General features: G+C 42.8%; 1 protein-coding gene across 8 annotated transcripts in view; it reads left to right on the forward strand.

Moving 5' to 3' along the window:
- Positions 1-23,684, forward strand: part of CELF2 (CUGBP Elav-like family member 2) — a 317,950-nt gene extending 294,266 nt beyond the window's left edge. For 4 of the 8 annotated variants that reach the window (XM_036264782.1, XM_036264822.1, XM_036264811.1 and 1 more), the window contains 5 exons: positions 5,834-5,965; positions 13,181-13,360; positions 17,126-17,269; positions 20,505-20,676; positions 22,025-23,684. In XM_036264782.1, the coding sequence (XP_036120675.1) occupies positions 5,834-5,965; positions 13,181-13,360; positions 17,126-17,269; positions 20,505-20,632 (584 nt within the window). In that variant the 3' untranslated portion in view covers positions 20,633-20,676; positions 22,025-23,684. Of the gene's footprint in view, positions 1-5,833; positions 5,966-13,180; positions 13,361-17,125; positions 17,270-20,504; positions 21,351-22,024 lie in introns of those variants that run through there. The other 4 variants (XM_036264801.1, XM_036264792.1, XM_036264832.1 and 1 more) reach the window with 4 other exon arrangements.
- Positions 23,685-23,910: the final 226 nt, after the last annotated feature.

Here is a 23,910-nt window from a genome sequence, read left to right on the forward strand (position 1 = left end):
ATACCTGCACTGGCGTTTTTATTCGCTAGATTTTAACAGGACAAAGACACTGATGTTCATGAAAGCATCTTAAGGTCCTTTGCAATGCAAGCAATTGACCAAGTTTTCTTGCTCTCTGAAACTGCTGTTAAGTCTGCTGCGTCCTGTTGGCATAACCCACCCAGCTGCCATGGTGGCTGTTTGCACGGTGTGTGTTTCCATCCTTTCAGTGCGTGTGTCCCCTGTAGACAGCGTGCAGCGCAGGCAGATCTGGTTTTGGGGTTTTGCTTTGCTTGTTTAATCCTCCTCTGAAGACATGTTTCTATTAATTTGAGAGTGAGAGGAAGGGTGAAGGGAAGGGTGTATAGGATGACACTCCAACCTACTGAGCCACTCAGCTGGACTGGTGTTTGTTTTTTTACTTAGTCTGACCATCTCTGCATTCTGATAAGATTGGTTCATTCGTATTTAATGTCCTTACTGATACGGCTGCACTGACATGTGCCTTTGTACTTCTTGTCTTCCACATGTCATTCATCTTTTTGTTCCTGTGTTTCACCTTTATGGCTTTATTTTCCACTAAGTAAATGTTTTCTGATATAAAATTTTAATCTCTTTCACGATTTTTTCAATATTTTCAAATCTCACTTTCTTAGTGGTTTCCCTCGTATTTACAATAGACACCCTAACTTACCAGAACCTACTTCAGATCTGTACTCTCTCAGTCCCAGTGACATACAGAACTCTCCTCCTACAGAACGCTCTCCACTTGGGCCATTATTTGTACACACATTACATGTAGATGTTCCAAACCCAACAGTATATTGTTATAATTATTGTTATACAACCTAATGTCTGTTAAAGAAACTGGAAGGAGAAAGGAGCACTAGTATATGCTGGGTTTGTTCGTAACACTCTCATCGACCGTTTCTGGTTATCTTCATTCCCTTTGTGATTACCATCTGGCATGATTCCCTTGCTCCAAAACAGTGTTGTCCTCCTATCTGCCTTTGTGCTTTTATTATCAAATATATTACATTTCTATATGTTACAGGCCCAACAACACAATTATATACATATTGTTTTAGGCAATTGATTTTTAAACCAATTAAAGGAAGAAAGGAGGAAAATGCACTTATACTGTCTTTTATAATTGCATAATTACCTTCATTAGTGTTCTTTGGGCTTGTTTTCTTTTGGGGTATTTTGGGTGTGTGTGTGTGTGTGTGTGTGTGTGTGTGTGTGTGTTCACGTTCTAATTGCTGTCTGGAATCACTTGCTTTCAGCCTGAAGAACTCACTTTAGTGTTTCCTGTAAGACACATCTGCTAGTAACAAATGATCTGTTTTTGTTCACTTAGGGATGTCATTATTTCTCCTTCATTTTTTGGAAGATAGTTTTGCTGGATATAAGATTCTTAGTTCATAGATTTTTCTTTCAGCACTTGGAATATGCCTCCCTGCCATCTTCTGGTTCACTGTTTGTTCTGAGAAGTCAGCTGTTAATCTTTTGGGATCCCCTTATACATGATGAGTCATTTTTTTCTCTTGCTGATTTCTAGATTTTTCTCTTTATCTTTGCCTTTCAATATTTTTTAGTATCACATGTCTGGGCATGGATCTCATGTCATTCTATTTGCAGTCTGTTGACGTTCTTGGATGTATAAATTAATGTTTCTCCTCAAATTTGGGAAGTTTTTGGTCATTATTCTCTTGAACATTTTTTCTGCTCTCCTCTCTACTTTTGGTACTCCCGTTACATGGGTGTTAGTGTGATTAATGGTGTGCCCCATTTCTCTGAGGCTGTCTTCTGCCTGCTCAGATCAACTATTAAGCCCCACAGCCAATTTTTCATTTTTGTAATTTACTTTTCAATTTCAGAATTTCCATTTTGTTCAGTTTTATAATTTGCATCTGTATTATTTGATGAAACAGTATCATCACCTATTTCTTTAGTTCTTTAAGTATGATTCCTTTAGTTCTTTGAACATATTGATAATAGCTGCTTTGATATCTTTGCTAAGTATCTGGGCCCTTTCAAACAAAGTCTCTGTTGCCTGTTTTTTGTTTGTTTTTGCCATGTTTGGATCACACTTTCTTGTTTCTTTTCACATTTCATAATTTGTTTACAAGTGGACATTTTAGGTACTATAGCATAGCAATTCTAGATATTGATCCTCCTCATTCTATTTCCCCCCACCCCAAACCCAAGTTCTTGTTTGCTTATTTGCTTAGTGACTAGACTAGTTCAACAAAACCTGTTCCACTACCACATACTTCTGCTGTCACTCCTTAGGGGACACTGCCTTGGGCTGTGATGTTCTTACGTTTCCTTAAGTGGCTAAACTCTTCCAAGTGCCTCTCTGACTGCTACTCTGCCTGATCTCCCTGTTAACTTCTGGTGGGGCTGTTCCTATTGTCTTCACGTCCAGCTGTTAGCCTCCACTAACGTCTAGTTGTTCGATCTACTGTTTGGGCCCCCAGCATATAATGCCCCTACGACCTGATTCAGTTCAAGTCAGGCTCCTGCTTAGGGAAACTCTTCCAGGCCATTCCTTGAAGCTTGCTCTGACCCCAGGAGGACTCTTCTCATCTGTCTCTCTCTGGTTCTCGCTGTTAAACTCCCAGTTAGCCCGTCACTCTGCTGTGGTGGAGCTGAGTCCCCTCTTAATTGCTCGCCACCAAAACTTTCGTTATTTTCAACAACACCTTGGGCTTTTATACCAGTCTAGATTCGAAATCTTAAAATACACAAATTCCTAGAAAGCTATAACTTAATAAGACAGATTCAAGAGGAAAAATAAAAGTTGAATAACCCTCTTTATTAGAGAAATATAATCAATATTTTTAAAACTATTCCATAACAAAATGTCAAGCCCAGATCATTTTTACTGGCAAATCCTATAATGGAAAAAGGAGCACATTCTCCCAGCCATTTTATGAGGTTAGCAAAAAGCTTGGTAGCAAAACTAAGGACAAAACAAGAAAGAAAAATAAAGGCCTATCTTATTCATACACACAGATGGAAAAAAATCCTAAATAAGATATCGCATAATGAATCCAAAGAATTATCGCTAATTTTGTAGGTTTAACAGTGGTTTGGGGTTTTAAAGAAAGTATCTGCAATTTTAACAGTTGCATTGAAAGTATGTAAAAGTGAAATGGCTTAAGGTCTGAAATTTGCTTTAAGATACACTTAGGTTTTGGGGCTGAGTTCTTAAATATTCTAGAATCTGGATATAAGTTTATGGGAGCTTGTACTATTATTGTCTCTGCTTTTGTCTGTATTTGAAAAGTTTTATAACACAGACTAGAAACATTGGTTTGATTCTATATAATTGGCTTTTAAAAAGAGAAAGACAATAGACACACATGATGAGGTGTCAGAAGCCAATGTCACACATGGACAGAAATGTGACAGTGCAGAATTCAACTTTTAGACATTTGACTGGGCTCATCCAAAAGGAATCCCAGTGAGGCAAACAGTGCTGTGTGGTCTGGGAGGCCGAGCAGGCTGTGCTCCGCTGGGCAGGCCCGCTCCGGGCAGTGGGAGAAGTCCCGGGCCGTGCTGGGGGGAAGGAGGCTTCAGACTCACAGTGATGCCACAGCCAGAAATGGACCAAGGGCTGCTTGTAGCCGTGCTCAGAGCTGAGTTTAGCCTTTACCTCCATCACCAGGATAAAGATGACGTGTGTGAAAAGTCAGCAGATTGGAAAGCTCTACATATGTAAGATAGTTGAGGTGTTATTTTCAGAAGCCTTTATCAATTCCAGAATTTCCATCTTGTTTATGTTTATAATTTCTTCACTATTATTTGATGAAACACTGTCATCATACCATTCTTCAGTTCTTTAAGCATAGTTTCCTTGTTTTTTGTTTTTTTTTAACATATTTATAATAGCTTTAAAAGGATAGAGGGTACTTTGGAAAACAGTTTGGCATTTCTACAAAATGTTAAACAGGTTTATCATATGACCCACCCCTCCCAGTCCTACGTGTATATGCACAAGAATTGAAAACATGTCTACACAAAAACTTGTACACATGCTCACAGCAGCATCATGCATAATAGCCCAAAAGTGGAAAATGCCCACAGCTGGTGAATGGATAAGCAAAATGTAGCATTCCCATACCGTGGAGTATTATTTGGCAATAAAAAGGGAGAAAGCAAGCCTTGGCCAGTTTGGCTCAGCAGTTAGCATTGGACCACAGACCAAAGAGTCACAGGTTCAAATCCAGTCAAGGACATGCACCTCAGTGGTGGTTAGGTCCCCAGCCCTGGTCAGGGTCATGCAGGAGGCAACCAGTCTATGTGTCTATCTGACATCAATGTTTCTCTCTCTTTCTCTCTCTCTCCCCCCTCCCTCCCACTCTATCTGAAGATAAATGGAAAAATATCCTCTGGTGAGGATTTAAAAAAAAAAAAAAAAGGAGAAAGCATTGACACAGGCTGCAACATGAATGAACCTTGAAAACATTTTGACAAATGACAAAAGAAAGTCACAAAGGATCACATATTTTAAGATTCCATTTATATGAAATGTCCAGAATAGGCAAACCCATAGAGATAATAGATCAGAGGTTGCCAGAGTCAGAAGGGTATGGGTTTCTTTGACAGGTAATAAAAACATTCTAAAATTAGATAGTGGGCCCTGGCTGGTTTGGCTCAGTGGTTAGAGTGTCAGCCCACAGACCAGTGAGTCTTGTGTTCAGTTCCTGTCAAGGGCACGTACCTCGGTTGCAGTTCATCCCTGCCCTGGTGGGGTCATGCAGGAGGCGACCAGTCCATGTGGCTCTATCACATCAATGTTTCTGTCTGTCTCCTCCCTCCCACGCACTCTATCTGATTATAAGTAGAAAAATATCCTCAGGCAAGGAATAAAAACAAACAAACAAAAAAATTAGTGGTGCTGATTGTACAACCCTGTATATACTAAAAACCACTGAACTGTATTACTTGAAAGGGGTAAATTTTTTGGTATGTGAATTATGTTCTAATAAAGCTGTCCTTTAAAAAGAGGTGGGGGGTTGGGGCCTGGCTGGGTAGCTCAGTTGGTTAGAGCACTGTCCCAATACACCAAGGTTGTGGGTTTGATCCCCGGTCAGGGCATGTACAAGAATTAATACATAAAGTGGAACGACAAATCAACGTTTCTCTCTCCCGCCCACCCCCTTTTCCCTACCCTTTCCCCTCTCCTTCTCTCTCCTTCTCTCTCTCTCTCTCTTCCCCTCTCAAATCAATTTTTAAAAAACAAATTAATAAAAATAAAAAGGGGTGTGGAGGGAAGAACAGGGGAAGGAGAGTTTGGACCGAAATGGTTCTCTCTCCTGTGCCCCACCCCATCTTGACAGGGTCCTGGAGTCTTCTGTCAAGCTCAGGAAGATGTATGATTTTTTTTTATTTCCAAACTTCATTGAGAAAATGCCAGCTCTGAAGCAGAAGCAATAAGAAAGCCAAGCACTGCCATCTCCTCCCCCACCCCCCAATGTGCTAACCTGCAGAGGGAGGCTGGAGGACTGGGGCCTCTCAGAACTGATGGGCTGGAAATCAGGACACGGGGGGCTGGAGTGGGGGCAATGAGAGCGGAGCCGACCCAGGACCGGCCTCCTCTTCTCCAGCTCTCCCCTCCCAAGCTGCCGTGAGGGCTGCACTGTACTGGCGAAACAGAGTTATGATCGTTTTTATTAGTCACCACGTCTCACAGAAGTGCCGCAAGTCCAGTCCCACACGTCTCCCACCCGACGTGAGAGCGCGACACCCTGGCTGTGGTGAGCACAGGTGACGGATGGGCCAGCGGCTTCCACTCATCTTGTGCTTTCTCTCCCCCTTTTCCCCTTCTCCTCTTGTTTTTCAGTGGCTGCTTCAACTCCCAACTCCACTGCTGGTGCGGCCATGAACTCTTTGACCTCTCTCGGGACTCTGCAAGGACTGGCAGGAGCCACAGTTGGACTGAATAATATTAATGCACTTGCAGGTACCATAAACAGTGAGTATTTGCTGCTCTGGTGGACAGCCTCCCCCCAAATTCTCCACAGAAAACGGTCAGCCAGAAATGACCCAAAAAGGACACCACAGGGAGAACTAATACTTGGGATGGAGGAGCCCATGCTTCGATAGGCAGACGCTGTCTAGGTTCATTTTGCCTCAGAAACACCCAACCACTCACCACCCCCCGTCGCTTCTGACACGCAGTATGTGCACATTTCATCCGTACATTCCTGTGGTTGGCAGATACTTGCAGGTTTTGGGGGGTTTGGTTGGATTGGGGGTTTGTTCTGTTCTTCTGCAAGGCACTGTGCTAATAATAGAAAAATTGATGGACCAGAAATCAGGACACATGGGTCCAGCTCCGAATCTGCTAGCAATTACTTACAGGGTCTCGGGCAGATCCCTGTCCCGCTCGGAGCCTCATTTTCCCATTTGACAATGGAAAGTTCTGGATCGGATGCTCTTAAAGGTGCCCTCCAGCTCTAAAACCCAAAGATTCATGACAGTTGTGGGGGGAAATGAGGCCTTAGAACGAAGGCAATCAGCTGAGCGGAGAGGAGCCACTGCTGCAGGGAGCATGGCCTGGAGTCTTCGTGGAGCCCGCGGGCCTGGGTCACTCAAGCAGCTCGCTCCAAGGCCCGCGGGCCTGGGTCACTCAAGCAGCGCGCTCCAAGGCCCGCGGGCCTGCCGTCACAGCCTGAGGCCGACTGCTCACAGGCCACTTAGTTCAGAAACACACGGACGCACCAAAGAACTCGAGGTTCTGTCCTATGGAGTGTACCCACTCGACACTTTAGATCGATGGGGGAACAGTTCCCGGCCAGCAGAGAAGTATATTACTGCGGGCTCAGGCTTGGCGTTGGCTCCTGCACTGGGGACACAGTTCCGAGCCCACGTGAGGGTCACCTCACTTGTCTTTCCCTCAGTTTGGTCCCTCTGGGCCCCGAGAGCAGCCAAGCCCAAGCAGGTCCATGACTGCGCAAAGAGACTCTGGCTTGGGGGTCTAGTTACCTAGCATGCAACCCAAGCAACCCAATACCACCCATTTTAAGCATTAAAAAAAGGGTTCTTGGCAAGTTGCCGTTTTAAGCCATGACTCAATAAGGGAACTGTTTTTAAAGGGTGATCAGTACAATGTTGTTAAAAAGAAAAAAAAAAAATCCCAGTAATTTTATACTTTAAAAGCTCAAAAAGAATGCCTTGCAATTTATTTGGTGAAAAACGGTCCTAGAACTTACCCAAATAAAGACTAACTTTTATCATCCTGATAAGAAAATAAAAATCATATATTTGTTGGTAGGAAATATTCAGGTTTTATCAAGTCCTTTCATTCCAATGCTCTGGGAAAGACAAAAACTTGAACTGAGTTTTATCTGACCATAGGCCAAAAAAAGAAGAAAAGAGAAACATTAGTCCTTCCAGATAGGATAATGGCTCTTGATTAGCAAATAGGATATGCAGTGGTAACCATGCGATAGCAAAATGTTTTATTCCAGTAAAACTGCCTCCAGCTCCCCTGGTTCCAGGAGCCCCATTGCCTTGACTCCTGTTTCTGACCTTGTTCTGCAGACGCTCCAGCCCACTTGTCCTTTCCCTCGGTTGCAGGTGTGTGTGTTTGCACACAGCCCTTCATGCTGCTTCTCTTGCCCCAGGACCTAGTTCCCCTAAAACAAGGACTTTGATTTGATCGCCTGCCTGTCCTTGGTCTGCAAAGTACCAGGCCAGTGGGAGTGGCTGTCCTCCTCAGCACGTGCTCATGACTGCTGTGTGTCGTCCTCCTGTCCGTGCGTCCGCTCTCCATCCTGTTGTGTTGTACTTCTCTGGGATTTTCCATCGTTGTCGGCGGCTAGAGAGGGACTTTGGTGAATGGCAGAGAAACCGTGACTAGGTCTTGTGTGTTACACAAATTTTGCTTCTGGCAAGGACAACAGGCTTAAGCTGTTTTGTTTTTTAATTCTTTGCCATTGGGTTAATATAAGTGTGTATAGCTCATGGGAAATTAAGAATGTTTCTAGTTTCAAACAACCCCTACCAGAGAGTAAGAACCAGGAGAATGTTTAATTAAACCAAAGGTCACGCTAAAACAAAAATGCATTCTTTCTGATTTGGTGGATGCTACTAGCATCAGTGCAGGGCTATTTAACCATTCCAGCAGTCTCTGGGAACTAATATTTGCTTCTTGTCTCAAATACAAAGAGAAAATCTTGTAATACAGAGTACCCTTTTTCAGACTATTCTCCCTCAACAGATATGATGATGCTTCCTGTCCTACCGAATAATTCTCAAAACAGGTAGTCAAGAAGCAGTTACTGGGCAGAGGCAGCTTCTAAAACGGTTGGCCTCAGCTTCCCTTTCATTGCTATTTCCTACCCTTCTGCATCCCAGGAACCACTGCTTACTGCCATGAGGAGAGTTTTCTGGTTTACTGAGTACAGCCAACTCTTTTCCCTGGACAAAGGAGCCATGACGAAAGTAGGTAGATGGAATCCACAGTTGGTTCCCAAACTCATCTTAGTGTAGGTTTCACCCACTTCCCTGCCAGAGGGCCTGTCATCTGCCCAAGTGTTAGTTAGTAGACAAGTAGCTAAATTGAACTGAGTTTGATGTCGTTTTCTTTCCCTTATACAAAAATAGTACAGTACACTAAAGCTAAAAGCAGAAATTGTCCAGATTAGAACTAAGGAGTGTGGGTGATTCACTAACAAGGTTTTCCCTTATGGATTATTTGAGGGCTCTTCAGGCTTGTTTTATATATTCATATTGGAACTGAGCTGAAAAATTTTTGCACATATGTCCACCCCAAGAGTCTGTATCTGGTTTTGTGTGTTTAAATGTATTTTTTCTTGTTTCAATGGCATTAATTCTCCCAATGACTTACCCATTTAGTGCTTAAGATTATAATGGTTTGACTATAACCAGTCACAAATGCCTAATGAATAGTGTTAATGGAAATATTTTTTGTAAAGGAGAGAAAAGTGAAGATGCTTTGGGCATGTTATTGTGGCTTGTCACCCTTTATTTACATTGTGAAATGACTGTTTAATCTGTATTGTTGGAATATACAAAAATATATGTAGTTAGATACATATACAACATACAACCTCACACCTAATTGTGACCACATTTACAGGCATACACGTCAACACCAATATTGTTCATATTCATCTACCGACTCTGGTTCTAGACACTTTATACTGAAGTTCTCATTACCAGCTTGCAGCTTAGAGGGACAGGCTTCATCTACACCAAGGAAACTCATCTCAGTAAATAGATTTCAGATCTGTGACTATATTAGTACATTCTTCACTTTTGCTTTATTTTTGTTTAGTATAAAACTCAGCAGAGTGGCTTGAAAATAACTGTAGTCTGTTTACAGTGCTCTGCCTCTGACCCTCCACGTCAGTACCACCTTCATAGCGGCCACTCATATTTATGGGTGGGCCCTTCTGTGTCATTTTCACAGATTTGTTCACTAATCTCACAGTTCCTTGGGTCTGCATCAGGTGAGAACCTCTGGAGAGCAGTTAAGATGAAAGTACTTAGTAGTGAAGATATACACTACCTTTATTAATAGACCATTTTCGAAGACCTCCCCTTGTGGAGGTTTGCCACACCCAAATGCCTTCCATGGGAACCTACATTAAACGGGATGAGACGACCAAGCCACTTGACCTTCCCAAAGAAAATGCCATTCCTTTAAGGGGAAAAGCATTTTATTCAACTCAGTCTTCTTCAAACCTGTTTCTGTTGTCCAAAGTTTTTAGATGTAATCAGATACCAGCAGCTGAGTTGACAAGCGTTCTCTTTGATGTGATTATTTAATACAGAATAACATTAGATAATTTGTAGGAATAACTCCCAGAGATTGAAATCTTCCTTTGATGGTCCTTCAAATTCTACCAGGTAATCAGTTACCTATTCTGCCTTGGCTTTTGGCAAATATGGGATGGTTTTGGGTTTTGTTTGCTTGGTTGGTTTTGTTCTGTTTTGTTTTGGGTTAATCCTCACCTGAGAATATTTTCTCATTGATTTTTTTTTTTAAGATCGAGTAGAAGGGAGGGGGAGAGAGAGAGAAAAACAATGACATAAGACACATTGATTGGCTGCCTGCCACATGACCCCAACCTAGGCTGGGGATCGAACCTACAGCCCAGGTACATGCCCTTGACCTGGAATTAAACCCAAGACCCTTTTGGTCCGAGGGCCAACGCTCTGACTGCTGAGCCAAATGGGCCAGGGCAGGATAGTTTTGGTTTTAAATATTCTCCATGCACTATACTTGTTAGAATTCTTATCCCCATTTTGTGTTCAAAAGGATGGTTATGCCATGGAGGAAGCCATGGTCTGGCAAGGCCCTACCTAGTCCCCTCTTTGGCATCAATACCTTTTACTTGGTGCCTCCTCTGCCATCTCCCTCCCCACCCCGGGCAGGTAAGGCCAGCCATCACTGTCTCCCACACACATGGAGTCAGCTGAGGCAAGCAGAACCCTTCAGAAAGCAGATTTGCCCTGAAGTATAGGACAGAACGCAGCCAGCCTCTGGAAGCGTAGGCAGCAGAGTGTGAGGAGGGGGCTCAACTGTCACTGGCTAGGGCTGCAAGCCACACAAGGACTCATGCGCTGAAACAGCCATCCAGTCTTTCAGCAGCATGAAGTTCATGTCGAAAGGAAAAAAGGAAAGGGGGAAAGGGGGAAAGTTAGAAGATAATTCACCTGACCTAGACAGCAAAAAGGGCACATCCCAGAAGGGAAGGCAGTCAGGGGCACCGGTGACTGTGGCAGTTAAATCCCAGCTGTGTGTCCAGCCCTCTGGAGAAGCCAGGTCATGGTGGCTAAGAGTCACAGGAAGGCACTCCTACACGGTCCCGTAGGAGGGCCTGAAAGCTCTGAGGCCCTTAGCAGACACAGCACAGGGGCGTGTAGTGCTGATTTGGGGGATTCAGAGACATTCTTGTTAGTGGAGCTTCTGTCTCCAGACCCTGTTGTCAGGCCGCTGTGTTCCTCGTAGCTCTGGAGGCCGCGGTGCGCACCTGGAACCATGCACTTAGGGGTATGAGTGGAGTGGAAGTCACTGCTCCCTCCTAGAACTTCCCGCACAGGAAGCTGACTTTCCAGAGGGCTGAGCCCGTGACATGGCCATCTGCATCCTAGCACCTATTAGCAGCCTGACAAAAATGAAACCAGCAGTGCTTACCAGCTGTGCTCTGCTCGTCCCGAGTGATTTCACAGTCTCCTCTCACCTCTTAGAAAAGCAACACTGATGTTTCTTTGAATTCACACAAATATCAGGAGGTGAGGATGAAATGAGACCAGAGAGGAAGAGAGAAATTTCTCCCCAGCCCTTCAGCAGCCATAAGAATAACAGGGATGGAGGAGAAAAGAGGCATCGAAGTAAATGGGATTAGTTGTTGTCTAAGGGATTGTTTAATTAGGAGGACAAACTATTTCCAAGCTCTTAAACAGCACTTGCCTGACCCAGAAAAAAAAAAAAAAGACACTATGGAGAGAAAACAGACTCCTGCCTAATAAGTTTAGAGCAGAGTGAGCAGGACCTCTGCTGGCCAACACCTTTTTAGCTTTGTTTGTATTCTAGATCTGCTTGATTCCTTCTCCGTAGGCTTGTTCCATTCTCGAGTCCTTCAGCTCTCCTTGCCCCTCCACCCACCCCAGTCCTCTGTCTGTACTTGCGAACATCCCCCCCGGGCCCAGTTCTGTCCCAAGCCCCCAGGAAGAATACCAGACCTGAGACACTAGGAGATTCCTCTACTGTAAAGCGACGGTCTGATTCCTACCTTGCATGTAGTTCTTTTCATCGAAGAGACGAAGTTATCAATATAATCAGCACGTGGGGAGTAAAGAGAACATTCCCACTTCCGCTTCCCGGGGGGTGACAAGGAAGACACTGATGGGGTGTTGCGGTGAGGCTGGCTTTGGATTTCTCTATAATTCCTAAGCATCCTTATCTTAGTTCTCTGTTCTCACTGGACGTCCTACCAACTTTTTTCATCCTTAGTCATCTTTGTTATTTAATAGCCCTGATCAACTGCTATAATCCCTTCAAGATTTTCATTAACATTTTCAGTTCTTCCCAGAAAGAAATCTTTAAAAAAAAAAGTTTTAATCATAAAAGGAACCAAAGGCAGTTATGATGTCACCTCTTCCATTTCCTGAGTTCATCTGAAAGTTAACACTCTATAAAGTCTTGCTTGTTTTGACTCAGTGTTCAGGGAAAATATGACACAGTCAGCAACCGTAATAGAGCAAAAGAGCTGCCAGGGTACAAGGAAAAAAAAATCAAAAAAGTGTGCTGGCCAACATCCAGTTCCCATCAGTAACTAGCCAAGACCCAGCTTACAGACACGGGTACCACTTCCTTTGACTGAAAAACGTAACAGAGTTCTTTCATTGGCAGAAATCCCAGTTACATGGGCACCGACTAATACTCTTGTGTCCCTATGTCTGTCTGTCTAAGTATCTAACTATTTGCTACTGAAAACCAATGGCCCCATTCCTTGTCTCACCTTTCATATGGAATAAGCAGCTTGGTCTCTGCAGTTAGGGGAAGGGTCCACGTTTTCCCCTCTGCCTTCTTCCTCAGCGAGGCTATTCCTAAACTCCTAGTCCTGGCAACATTCTCCTGCTGTTTAGGAAGCCAGTTAATGGAACTGCCAATTCCCTGGTTTATTGAGCCTAGAGCTTGTCTCCTCTGCCGTTTCCTCATCAGACAGCTTACAGGAGAAAAGTTTTATTTCATCCCTTCTCCTCAATCTCTTGGGTCCTCAAAGAGCCAATCAATAGATTTAAGTGTACAGATGTCACAAGCCTCTGCCAGGAATGTTTTTTACCTGCTTCTAAGCCCTAAGAAGCAGAAGGCTTTTATTCCAAAAAGATAACCCAGTACTTGCCAGTAGCTGCATGGAATGAAGATGCTCTGCCTCGCTGTGGCACCCGTGAATGTCCGTCACCGGCCCAGGGAGCGAGGGCTCCAGGGTTCAGGGCTCTCTGGTGTCCTGCTGCTGTGTGTCTTTACTGTCCCTGTGAGTTCTGCCTCGTCGTGTCGTAGCCGTGCGGTGTCGTTGGTGTGCCAGCTGCATGCACTTGCTGTTGTACTGTGTCAAATGACTCTCTAACTTCCTTTGGAAAGCACTAATGAAAAGTGCTGTTTCTCTTCTCTATTGTTGGGTTTTTTGTAAAGTTGCTCAAATGCTCTCAGGTATGGCGGCTCTGAATGGAGGACTTGGCGCCACGGGCTTGACGAATGGCACGGCGGGCACCATGGACGCCCTCACGCAGGCCTACTCAGGGATCCAGCAGTACGCGGCGGCGGCGCTGCCCACGCTGTACAGCCAGAGCTTGCTGCAGCAGCAGAGCGCGGCGGGCAGCCAGAAGGAAGGTACGTGTCCCGCGGCCACGCGGCCGGCCCGATGGCAGCAGTCGCCTCCGCGGCCTGTTTCCGAAGAAAGCAGACGGGCCGTGTCGGAGGAAAGCAGTCGTTTTATTTCTGCCGCTCAGGCTTTCTCTTTCAATGAAACGGGACGAGCTTGAAGCATTTGTTTCCCACCTTCTTTCCTGTTCCGTCTTACATTTCTTTTATCTTTTAATTTTTCATCGACCTCTTACGATGAATTTCTCACCTACTGTGTGTTTATACGCAATTACTTAGTAGTTGCTGCCATCAAAACTTGCCAGGAACCCCGCTCCCAATCAGCGTTCTTCCCCCTGACCGGAGAGGCAGGCGCTGCGGCGGGGCGGGGCGGCCAGGCCTCAGGGGGCGGGGCGGCCAGGCCTCAGGGGGCGGGGCGCCGCCGGCCGGCCAGAGGGCCCCGCCCAGCGTGCTGCCACCGCAGCTTGCCTTAGTGGGCGGTGGTGCCAGGTTGATGGTAAAACCCACTGTTAGCACTGACTCGGTCTTTAATTGGGGGTCTTCTGGGGAAGCAAATCAGTGATCGATTGCCTTGCTTCCCTGTCAGTGAAGCAAAATGGATGTCAGGAAGTTCAAGTTCAGAATAAATTAAATCTAATTATAAAACAGTTAATGAGCTGGTTGAAATAGGAAGAGCTTGTCTCTCTTTCTTTCTTCCTTTTGGTTTCTTCTGAATTGAAGTTGCTTTTAGAGCAGAATCTTCAACATTGTATTTATTCTCTTTCTGACTTGTTAAGAATATGGGATAAGAAGCTGGAGTAGGAAAGTACATACTGCTGAAATTTTTTTCATTTCTTTCCCTTCTTTACCCTCACCCCATTAATTCCAAACTGTTTTTGTTTAAATACTTTGACTTTAAATATGGTATTCTATAAAGAAACAGAATAGTTTTACTTTACAAAGTTGCGAATTTTAAAGCGAACACAGTTTTAAAGATACTCTTGTGTAAAAAAAAGGATAAGTGAAAATCTAAGTTATATCAACTTACTTTTTATTCGTAGTTGTGGCTGTCATGGATTTTTTTTTAAACACGCACAACTGTTCAGACAGCTGTTTCCCTAGGCGTGTGGAGATGCTATATCCTAAACACACAACTTCATAAAGACAAGCCTATTGTGAGGTCCCTCTGTCTGTAGTCTGACTACAGCGGTGACAAATAAGGGCCGCGGGGCCTGTAAGAGAATGACATCCTCAGATGAGACCATAAAAGCCAGTCCCCCCACTGCAGTTTTAGTCACCTCTTCAGTACCCAGTAGCACCTTACAGCAAACTGTAGAGCCTGTGTTGCTGGGAAAATGTCACCAGGAAACTCGAAATGTAGTGGTTTAAAGATCAAGTCTGGGCCCTGAGACAGTTTCCTCAGTTGCTGTACCGCAGCCCACTGCCTTGAATGTAGTCCCTGCCTTGAATTTTCAGGCTGGCTTGTGCAGCAACTAACCCTCTGGGATGAATGTAAAAATAGTTCAAAATGATGACTGCCAACTGCAGATTACATATATTTAAGTATGCAGGCTACCAGTAGCGTTTTCTATCTTTCTGTTGATTCTGGTTTTGTTGTTGTTGTTCAGTTATTTTTAATCATCTCTCACCTTCTCATACTTTCTGATCACCTTCTTCTCACCCAGTTAATATGAGCTCAAGAAATGTAAACCATCTTAATATTAGTTTAACACAAAATAATGCAAAAGGCAAGTTGTAGTGGGAAGGAAAAATCCCGTAGTGAATTTCTTTTTTTTTAATCCTCACCCAAAAGGATGTGCCTCTATTTATCTTCAGACAGACAGGGAGAGAGGGACACATCGATTGGTTGCCTCCCACATGATCCCGACCAGGGCTGGGGACAAACCGCAACCAAGGTACATGCCCTTGGCCGGAATCGAACCCGCAACTCATTGGTCCATGGGCTGACACTCTACCATTGAGCCAAACTGGCCAGGGCCTGTAGTGAACTATCTTAAACAGATTTTTAGATTTGCTACTACATAGCTCTATCCTTTAGTCAGGAGAGTCGGAAGTCAGCTTGACATGCAGTCAATGTGCCCTGGCACATGTTATCCCACAGGAACACAAGCCAGTCTGGCTTTGTAAAGCACACGGTTTTAAATCCTCTGGAGGGTTACAGCATCCCTATTGATCTCAATCCAGCAGGTTGACCTCCTTTCCTGCCTAAACACCCTCTGACCTCTTTCACACCTTCTCATGTTTGCAGGAGACAAGTCACAACATGACCACTTGACGTTTCTGTATCACTTACGTTTCCATGGATATATCACAACTAGAAATGCGAATGATATAGAAAGGTAGATTGGTCATGTTGACACTTAAATAAGGAAGAAATGCTTTGTCTCTGGCTTCACAAATCTGCCTCAAGAAGTTCTCCTTGTGAAAAGCCCCATTTGTTAGAACATTTGTTTTATGATTTTTTTGTTTGTTTGTTTTGTAGGAAGAAACTGGTTTGACTTTTCTTGACTTTTCTTTGCAAATATAGTCATCCCTTTTCTTTGTACAAAATTCTTTTTACCATTTATATATTTTTTAACCCTTTCCCATAGACTCCCACCCACTCACTGCAACTTCTCCCTGAGCCTTCTCAATAGGGCCGCCAGTCCTGGTTCCTCTCCTGTGAATGCCAGTTAAGGTTCCATGAACCAGCTGCAGAGATTACTTTACCAGTTTTATGAGCTCCCTTCCCTCCCAGACACCATGCTCAGAACATAGAACATCCTATAGGCAGCTCCCCTGGGGCCTCTCCAAAACCATCTGGAAAAGAATGAATAACTAGCCCCGGCACCCTTTGACCAGAAAACAATCTTGCCTGTTACAGATTAGAAGGTGATTATCTTCCATCAGATCATTTGATTTCCCTCTTTTCTCCTTTTTTGCTTCTTTTTAACCTTCAGATTTTCCTTGTGCAGGAAGCTAGAGAGGCGAGAGAATGGAATGGAAAGGGACTCAGGAGAGCTTACCTCTAACCAGTATAGCTCAGATCTTCCTCGCTCTGCCCTTGCTGCTTGTATTTCTAGAAAACAATGGGTAAGAGGGAAGAGCCTGGCTCAGCTTAGTCTTTGACTAGCTGCTGCATCTCATGCATTCATTTCCAAGGCTAATTCCCAGTGGTGTGATTCCTAGCATAGTCGTGGAACCCTAGCTACCTATTTTTCCCTGCCTTGACTCATTGCCAGTCATTTCTAATAAAGATGATTATTAGACTGTGTGTTAAGAGATTTGGCAAATCAAAACTGGATGGATAATTAGGTAAATGATTGAGAAATCCAAGCAGCATTACTGCTATATCCATTATTCTCAATTGCGGCAATTTGCTTAGAATGCACAGGACACACTCCTATGAGAGACACTTATGTACATACTGCAAAACACAGCCACCCAGGCAAAACCCACGCCTGTGTTCTCTTCCCCCATTCTATGCCATGGCTGCCATGCTGACCCCATGAAGAGACTGAAATATTCACAGGCAGTAAGCAAATATGACCCACAGAAGACTAGCCGTGAAAAGGAAGTCATTATTAACCAGTGTTTTTGAGGAAATGAAGAGCTGAAGAATGTTTGCTTTCCTGAAAGACACTTGGACACATGACAGTTGACTCGTCTATTCCGTCCTTGCAGTATGAGGGAAAGCAAATGCTCTGCCTACCTGTTGTTAAGGCATTCCTAAAAGGAGGCTTTGGGAACTAAGAAGCGAAGAATACCTTACTCTGATTTTTGTTTCCTCTTTAGGTCCAGAGGGTGCAAACCTCTTTATTTACCACCTTCCACAGGAGTTTGGAGACCAGGACATTCTGCAGATGTTCATGCCTTTTGGAAATGTTATCTCTGCTAAAGTCTTCATTGACAAACAGACCAATCTGAGCAAGTGCTTTGGTATGCAAAAGAAACCAAGCTAGAATATTACAGCACATCCCCCAGTGAGGAGTTGTGGGAAGGAAGATGTAAATAGCAAATAATTTAGAAGTTAGGAGAGGGCCTTCCCTGTGTGGTGGTGTTTTCTGGTTCTCTGGATCCATGTAAGCAGACTGGGCAAAGTTATTTAATCAGAGGGGGCGAAAGGAGGAAGGGGCTGTAGAAAAAGGAAGGCTCTGAGAAATTAAACCAAATGCCTATACATTAGGTAATGCTGTATACTGTAATGTGGACATGTCTTACTACATATGTTTACTAATTGGTTATTGTAGAGCAACAGCAGTTTCTTTAAACCTTGTAGATTGAACCACAAACTCTACCAGATGGGAATACAGTTAACGACGCAGCTTAGGCTGTCCTGATACAGAAGGGCATAGCGGCCACTTTACCAGTAGTTCCTTACACTGCCATGTTCAGTGCGACTGAGCCACTGTGGACGCAGGTGACACACTTACCGGGGCCTACTGTTCAGCATCTCGATGTACTGCACGCAAATGCACACACCTTCCCAGTAGGGCATGGTCTGGCCGCTCGCCTCACTGCAGCTCCAGGAGTACAGGGGTGGCTGGTTAACACAGCTCGAGGTCACATAAAGCACCAAGTTGTGCTGGATTCTGGAGCCAGAAGCTGGATGGCAGGCTCTGCAGGGACTGAGTGGGTGCAGAGCACGGAGGTGCAGGTATTCTGAGGACATGGGGAACCCAGCTCCTCAGCGGCCGAGATGTTGAACCCTCCTTTCTCAAGCTGCCCAGACTTTGCTTCCCCTTGTGTTTTTTGCCCCCAGAAAGTAAGGCCCTAATGTATTGCACCAGAAGGAGAGCATCCATTCCATTATTGTTTTATTTTTCCAAACCCTTTTAGTCCCCAGAGTAGTTTAGAGGCCAGAATGTTCAGAGTATATATTACTCTGGACTTGAGAAGTTCTGGCCCAGTTTGAGAAAGAACATTTGCTTGCGTCACCCCCTCCAATGTACTAGTTCCTGTTGGTAGTAGGTATTAACAGTAGCATGAAACGAAATAAAGTAGAATACATATGGGCCAAATAAACTTGTATGATATAAAGAAAAATATCAAAGGTAGGGTGGTTCTCAGGCAGCCAAAACTCAAACATTCTATCTGGCTAACTGGTAGTGGGCTACCAGAACGTTGTGGCTCCTAAAACTCCATCATCGTAACATCTTTCTAACTTCTGTGCTACCGCCCGGGAAGCACTGAAGCTTGTGTTGTTAGGGGAATTAGTTTGTCAACAATTTAAGTCCGTTTTTACCCAAGTGGAAAGGCTGTCAGCCTGAACCCATTACACTACTGCTGCTGCGGCAAGTGTGTCGACCCCGTGTAATGGTTCAGGAGACAGTGAAATGGAAGGAAGTTGTTACATAGGGTGAGTGTGTTTCAATATGAGCTTACCTTTGGGAGCTTCCCTGTACAGGATTTGAGCCAGACTTTTATATTCCTCATCACCAAACAATGTCCTGGGCTTATCTGGAGATTGGAAAGTGCTTGAGCTTCACAGTTTGATTTCTAGAAAACATTTACTGCTAAAAAGAGCTCCTATCAACCCACAGGCTCTGTAAGCAGTGTCTTCATAATAATGCAATTTAGAGTCATGAGTATCAGCAGACAATTAATTGTATTTAGTATAATGGACAGTGTTTTCAATTTTTATTAAAAGACATAGCACCCCATACTGAGGTTTCTCAGTGAGCCAGTTTAATTTCTTGGGGACTCAGGTTTGCTAATCGTAAGGTAGGACCCCATTCTTTCATTCTAACCTCTTGGCCAGGTTTTGTTATCCATTTCACCCTTGACCCATATCCATTCTTCAATCATCTTGCTACTTCTGGATGAAAACCCACAGGGAAGGGAGAAAGTCTGAGCAAATATCTTAGATTCAAAATCACATTTATTGGGAATTAGATTTCAAATAATGTAAACCATCATTTTGCAATACAGCCTGCCAATGAGAAACATACTACCATATGCTTGTGTTTGTCAGCTGAGAACTCTGCCTAAGGTATACTTATGTCCTTTTCTTCCTCCTCTAGTTTGTGAAGGAATTTTCTCTTTAACTCTAAACTTTAATAATAGGAATATGGAGAAGCTTAATATAGAACCTTCTAAACAGCTCATGTCCAGAACCTAAATGCAGTTAGCATAAGAGCTTCCTCTCACTACCGAAAGTAAGTAGGGAACTATATAAACTCAACACTTTTCCATCAGCATCAACTAAAGACAGCTTTGCAGGCACTACTACCCACTGCCCCATCCCACCCCCTGGTGTTAGGACAAACTCTATGATCAGAATTCGGCTTCTTGACCTTTGCAGAGCATCATCAGTCCTTTTTCAAAAGCATCGCTCCCCCTCTTTTTTGGTGTGTATGTTGGAACAGAGTATACTGGGAACTCTGTTAAGATGGTTGTTAAGTCTTGAGCTGTTTAAACTGTTTATTCCCTAAGACTCTTGGAGATACAAGGGTAGCAATTTCAGTTGTGTTGAATTCAGCAGAGCTTTGAAAATGGAAGTCTAAGATAAGGAGGAAGGCCCAGCATTTCTCCTAGGTGCCTCTTAGTAATAACTCTAAAATGTTAAAAATCAAGTATAAATTATTTTAGAGTTAATTCACTGAACCCATCATACAGCCAAACAAGAGTGGGATCTGCGACACAGATGAACTAGAATAAAAGGCGGTCGGGGTCTCTGGCAGCACACCCTGTTAGCTAGACCTTCCTCTAATGATCCTGCTTTTTAAGCTCAATGTGGTCAGGACATGTGAGCCTCTGGGGCCCTTCCAGCCCTGCGTATTTGTACCACCACTTATCTGAGCAGCACTTACTCGTGTACCTGGGGTTCTTGCAGAAGGTCTCTAAGGGACTTTAAACACAAGTGGATTTGACTGAAATCAGTAAGCAGAGAGACTAAATTTACTCAAACAATTGAGTTGGAGATTTTAGCTTTCTGTAGAGGGGTTTTCTCATCAAACCCAATTACCCATCCAGCTAGCTGTTTTACTGCTTCTCAGTAGCTATTTCCAGTGTTGCCCCTAAAACACGCCCTGTTCAGCTATGGGATCGCCCTGTTCAGCTATGGGATCGACACACGTAACTCATCATTTGCCAGTTACACTGTCCAGGGGGCCCTGGCTCCCCTTTTCCACTCCACTGCCTCTCCATCTTGATTCCCCCTTCTGTTTTCCAGGTTTTGTTAGCTACGACAATCCAGTGTCTGCGCAAGCTGCTATCCAGGCTATGAATGGCTTTCAGATTGGCATGAAACGCTTGAAGGTCCAGCTGAAGCGCTCCAAAAACGACAGCAAACCTTACTGATCCTAACCCCAGAGGCTCCCAGCTCTTATTTTAGCTTTCTTAGGGTAAGTCCCACAAGCCAGCCTGTTCTCAACAGGAAAGGCAGAGGAGGACCACATTGCCAACTTTTACCAAGAGAGACGGTTATTTTTACAATAAGGCCTCCATTCCCCCCACCCTCACCCCCGCCCCGTTCGCCATATTTAAAACTCGGGCTACCTTGTTTCTATGAGTAAACTCCTCCAGTTGTGCCACTGTATTCTCCTTTGTTTTGCAATTTGAATCTCCTTTTACCTTTTTTGTTTTTTGCTTTTTTAAAGGAAAACATACATACACAAATAAATGACATCTTCAGAATTTAAAAGGCAAACAAAGGCTAATGTGCAATTCTAACTCAGAGAACCCCTGGTGCCCTACGAGCACTGCCTGGAGAATTCACCCCTCCTGTCCTGTTTACCCCTAGGAGGGCACCAGCTGTTTAGAGGTCAAGGTGGTGGCCTAGAGCAAGAGAAAAGCCAGGAGAAGCACTTAAAACAATACAAACGTCTTTCCACTACATTTGGTTTGTTTTAATAAGTAGGATTTTATTTTAGGGTTCAAAGAAACATGACATTTATTGGTCGGGTTATTACACTGGTTGTCTATTTTGTTATTGTTTTATTTTAGTTCTTAGAAAGGATTAATGTAAAAAAGATTTAGAGATCTGTTTCTTAAAGCTACAGGGTTTAAAAATAAAATAAAAATGAATGAAAATACTTGATGTTTCTTGAAAGATAAATTTAATAATAAATAATACATAAATAATACATAAATAAAAAAGAAAGCCACAGGCCTGTAAATTTTATTTGTAAAAAAAGCATTTCTATTTTTGTACAAAATTTTTACTGCCTCAGAAATAAGGAAGTTATTTATTGCCTACTGTTAACTTATTGGGTACCTAAAGAGCAGTTCTCTGTGCTAGCTAGATCCTTTTGAAGTAGTCTTTAAAGGAATCGTTCTAGGAATGGGCTTTTTTCACCGTTGAACCCTAGGCCTAAAGTTCATGCTTTATCCTCTTGTTGTTTGTATCTGTCTGATTATTTTGTTCGTAACTTCCATTATCTAGTTTACAGTTCAGTTGTCTGACTCTCCCCCTTTGTTACATTCGTTGAAACTGGATCCTCCCCCTGTCCCTTGCCAGCCCCTCACCCCAAAACACCCGGAATCCATCCCCTCTCCCTCTCCGGATGGATTCTCTTGGGGTTCCATTGTGCTGTGATAAAGATTGTAAGAAATGCAAATTATGTGGATGGCTCGTAGACTCCCTAATGACCTAAGATTTGCATTAGTTTTTCTCCTGCACCCTTAAGAGTGATTTTGTTGCTGCTGCGTAGATTCTGTGTAACTTTTTCCTCTCCCTTGTTTTCTCCCTAGACATCTTCATGCCCGTTAGTTCACCGTTTGCCTAGCATGTCCCTGTGGCGTCTCAAAAAAAAGTTTCATCGTCCCGTCATTGTTTCTGATGTCTTTCTGACCTCACATCACATTTGGTTCTCCTACTGACCTTTGATCTAGTTTGACCTTTGAAATTTGCATGTGACCTCATCTAGCTATGAATTCTGGGAAGTCAATGTGAAAAACATTGCTGCATTCATGCAAGACTGAAATTTATTATTAGAAAAAATAATTATAGAAAAACCTGTGGCAAAAATGTTTCTTTCTTATTTTTTTTCCTTTCATAAAACAGACTTGAAAGTATTATACAGGGATTGGCATTCTTCCCGGTCACTGGTAACAATAGCAATATGTGTCCAGGGACACAGAATGTTGGTTTCTAACAGACTACTTCCAAAAACAGTTTGAGAAAAAAACTGTCTGATTTTAAGTCTCTAGAGGTCTGTAATAGTTTTTACATTTTTCAGGCAGTGTAAAGTTTTTTGATAAGGCCATTTTAGGTGGCTCACTTTCTCATTAAGATATATATATAGAACCACTTTTTGTAGATTAGTATAAGAAAAATATTTACCCTGTTTTGGGGCAAATGCTACCTATTTGTGTCACCTTTTGCTGAACTGACTCACAGTTAGACAATCCATGGTTTAATGCACATGAAATTACCTATATTTTATACTGTTTCAATGTACAGGAGAAAGGTTACTGTAAACTGTGTTGCGTTGGTGCTTCTGTGAATTAAGTTGTGGTTTCATCATGAGTCTTATGGTCTTAATGTTCTTTGTTGATAAGACAAGTTTAGAATTGGTTTACTTAAAAAAGAATTTCAAAAAAAAAAAAAGTTGTTTGCTTAAAAAAAAAATTTCATGTGAGGGGAAAAAAAAAAACTATTCCAGAATAAGTTTTGTGTTGGCTTGTAAAGCATTGATGTCATTTTTTATTTTATTTTATTGTGGACTATTTAGATGTGTTTGTGTTCAGCAAAATGTGATTTTTTTTTTCTTTTAAAGAAAAAAAGTGAAAATATATAGTGCCAAATTCCAAAGGTACTTCCTTCATAGAGCTTCAGTGTGTTTCTTGTGAGAAGTAATTTGATAACATGGGTATTTTATTATGTGTTTTGTATAAATCCCTAATATTTAAAAAACAAAAAACAGAAAAAAAAAGAGGTTAAAAAGTTTGTTAACTTGCTATCCTGTGGTCTTGTTGCCTGAAATTGTTAATGTTTGTTATTTCTCTATGATGTTTTTTGTAAGACATTGTATAAGTGCCCATGTCTCACTTTTTTAACCACTCTGCACATCGATGCTGTGACGGCAACCTCACAATGTATTTTCTTCATAATATATGGAAACCTCTAAGGTGAGAAAGTTTTGAACTTTTAACCCTTTCTACCCAGAGCTATCTGGAATGTTGATAACTTTTATACTGTCATCATTTTACTTTGTTTTGGGGTGATTCTAATTTGGATTCCCCCACCCCTTCATTTATCTTCTCTGAGTTGTTTTTTTGTCTTTACTACTTTTTTATCCTTTGGTTGAGATCCAAAAGAAAAAAATCCACAAAGCAAATCTGAAAGAAAAATATATATGTAGTTTTAATCCTCTCCATTGTTTTTTCCCTACAACATTTTTTTTTTTTTTTAGATTATTTCTGGTCATTTTTAAAAGAAGAATTCTTAATGTGCTGCTGGAATTCCTTCTGTTTAAAAACAGTTTATTAAATAAACCTTCTGAGAGGGATGGTGGATAGATTCAGCACCTGACTAAACCTTACATTCTGTATGCTTTTGAGATCGGATTTAGTGGTATGTTCCAGTTTAGAAGATTTTCATATACTGTTCAGTTAAATGACTTGAAAATGGGGTA

This window comes from Molossus molossus, unplaced genomic scaffold (assembly GCF_014108415.1).
Source record: "Molossus molossus isolate mMolMol1 unplaced genomic scaffold, mMolMol1.p scaffold_m16_p_1, whole genome shotgun sequence".
Taxonomy (NCBI): domain Eukaryota; kingdom Metazoa; phylum Chordata; class Mammalia; order Chiroptera; family Molossidae; genus Molossus; species Molossus molossus.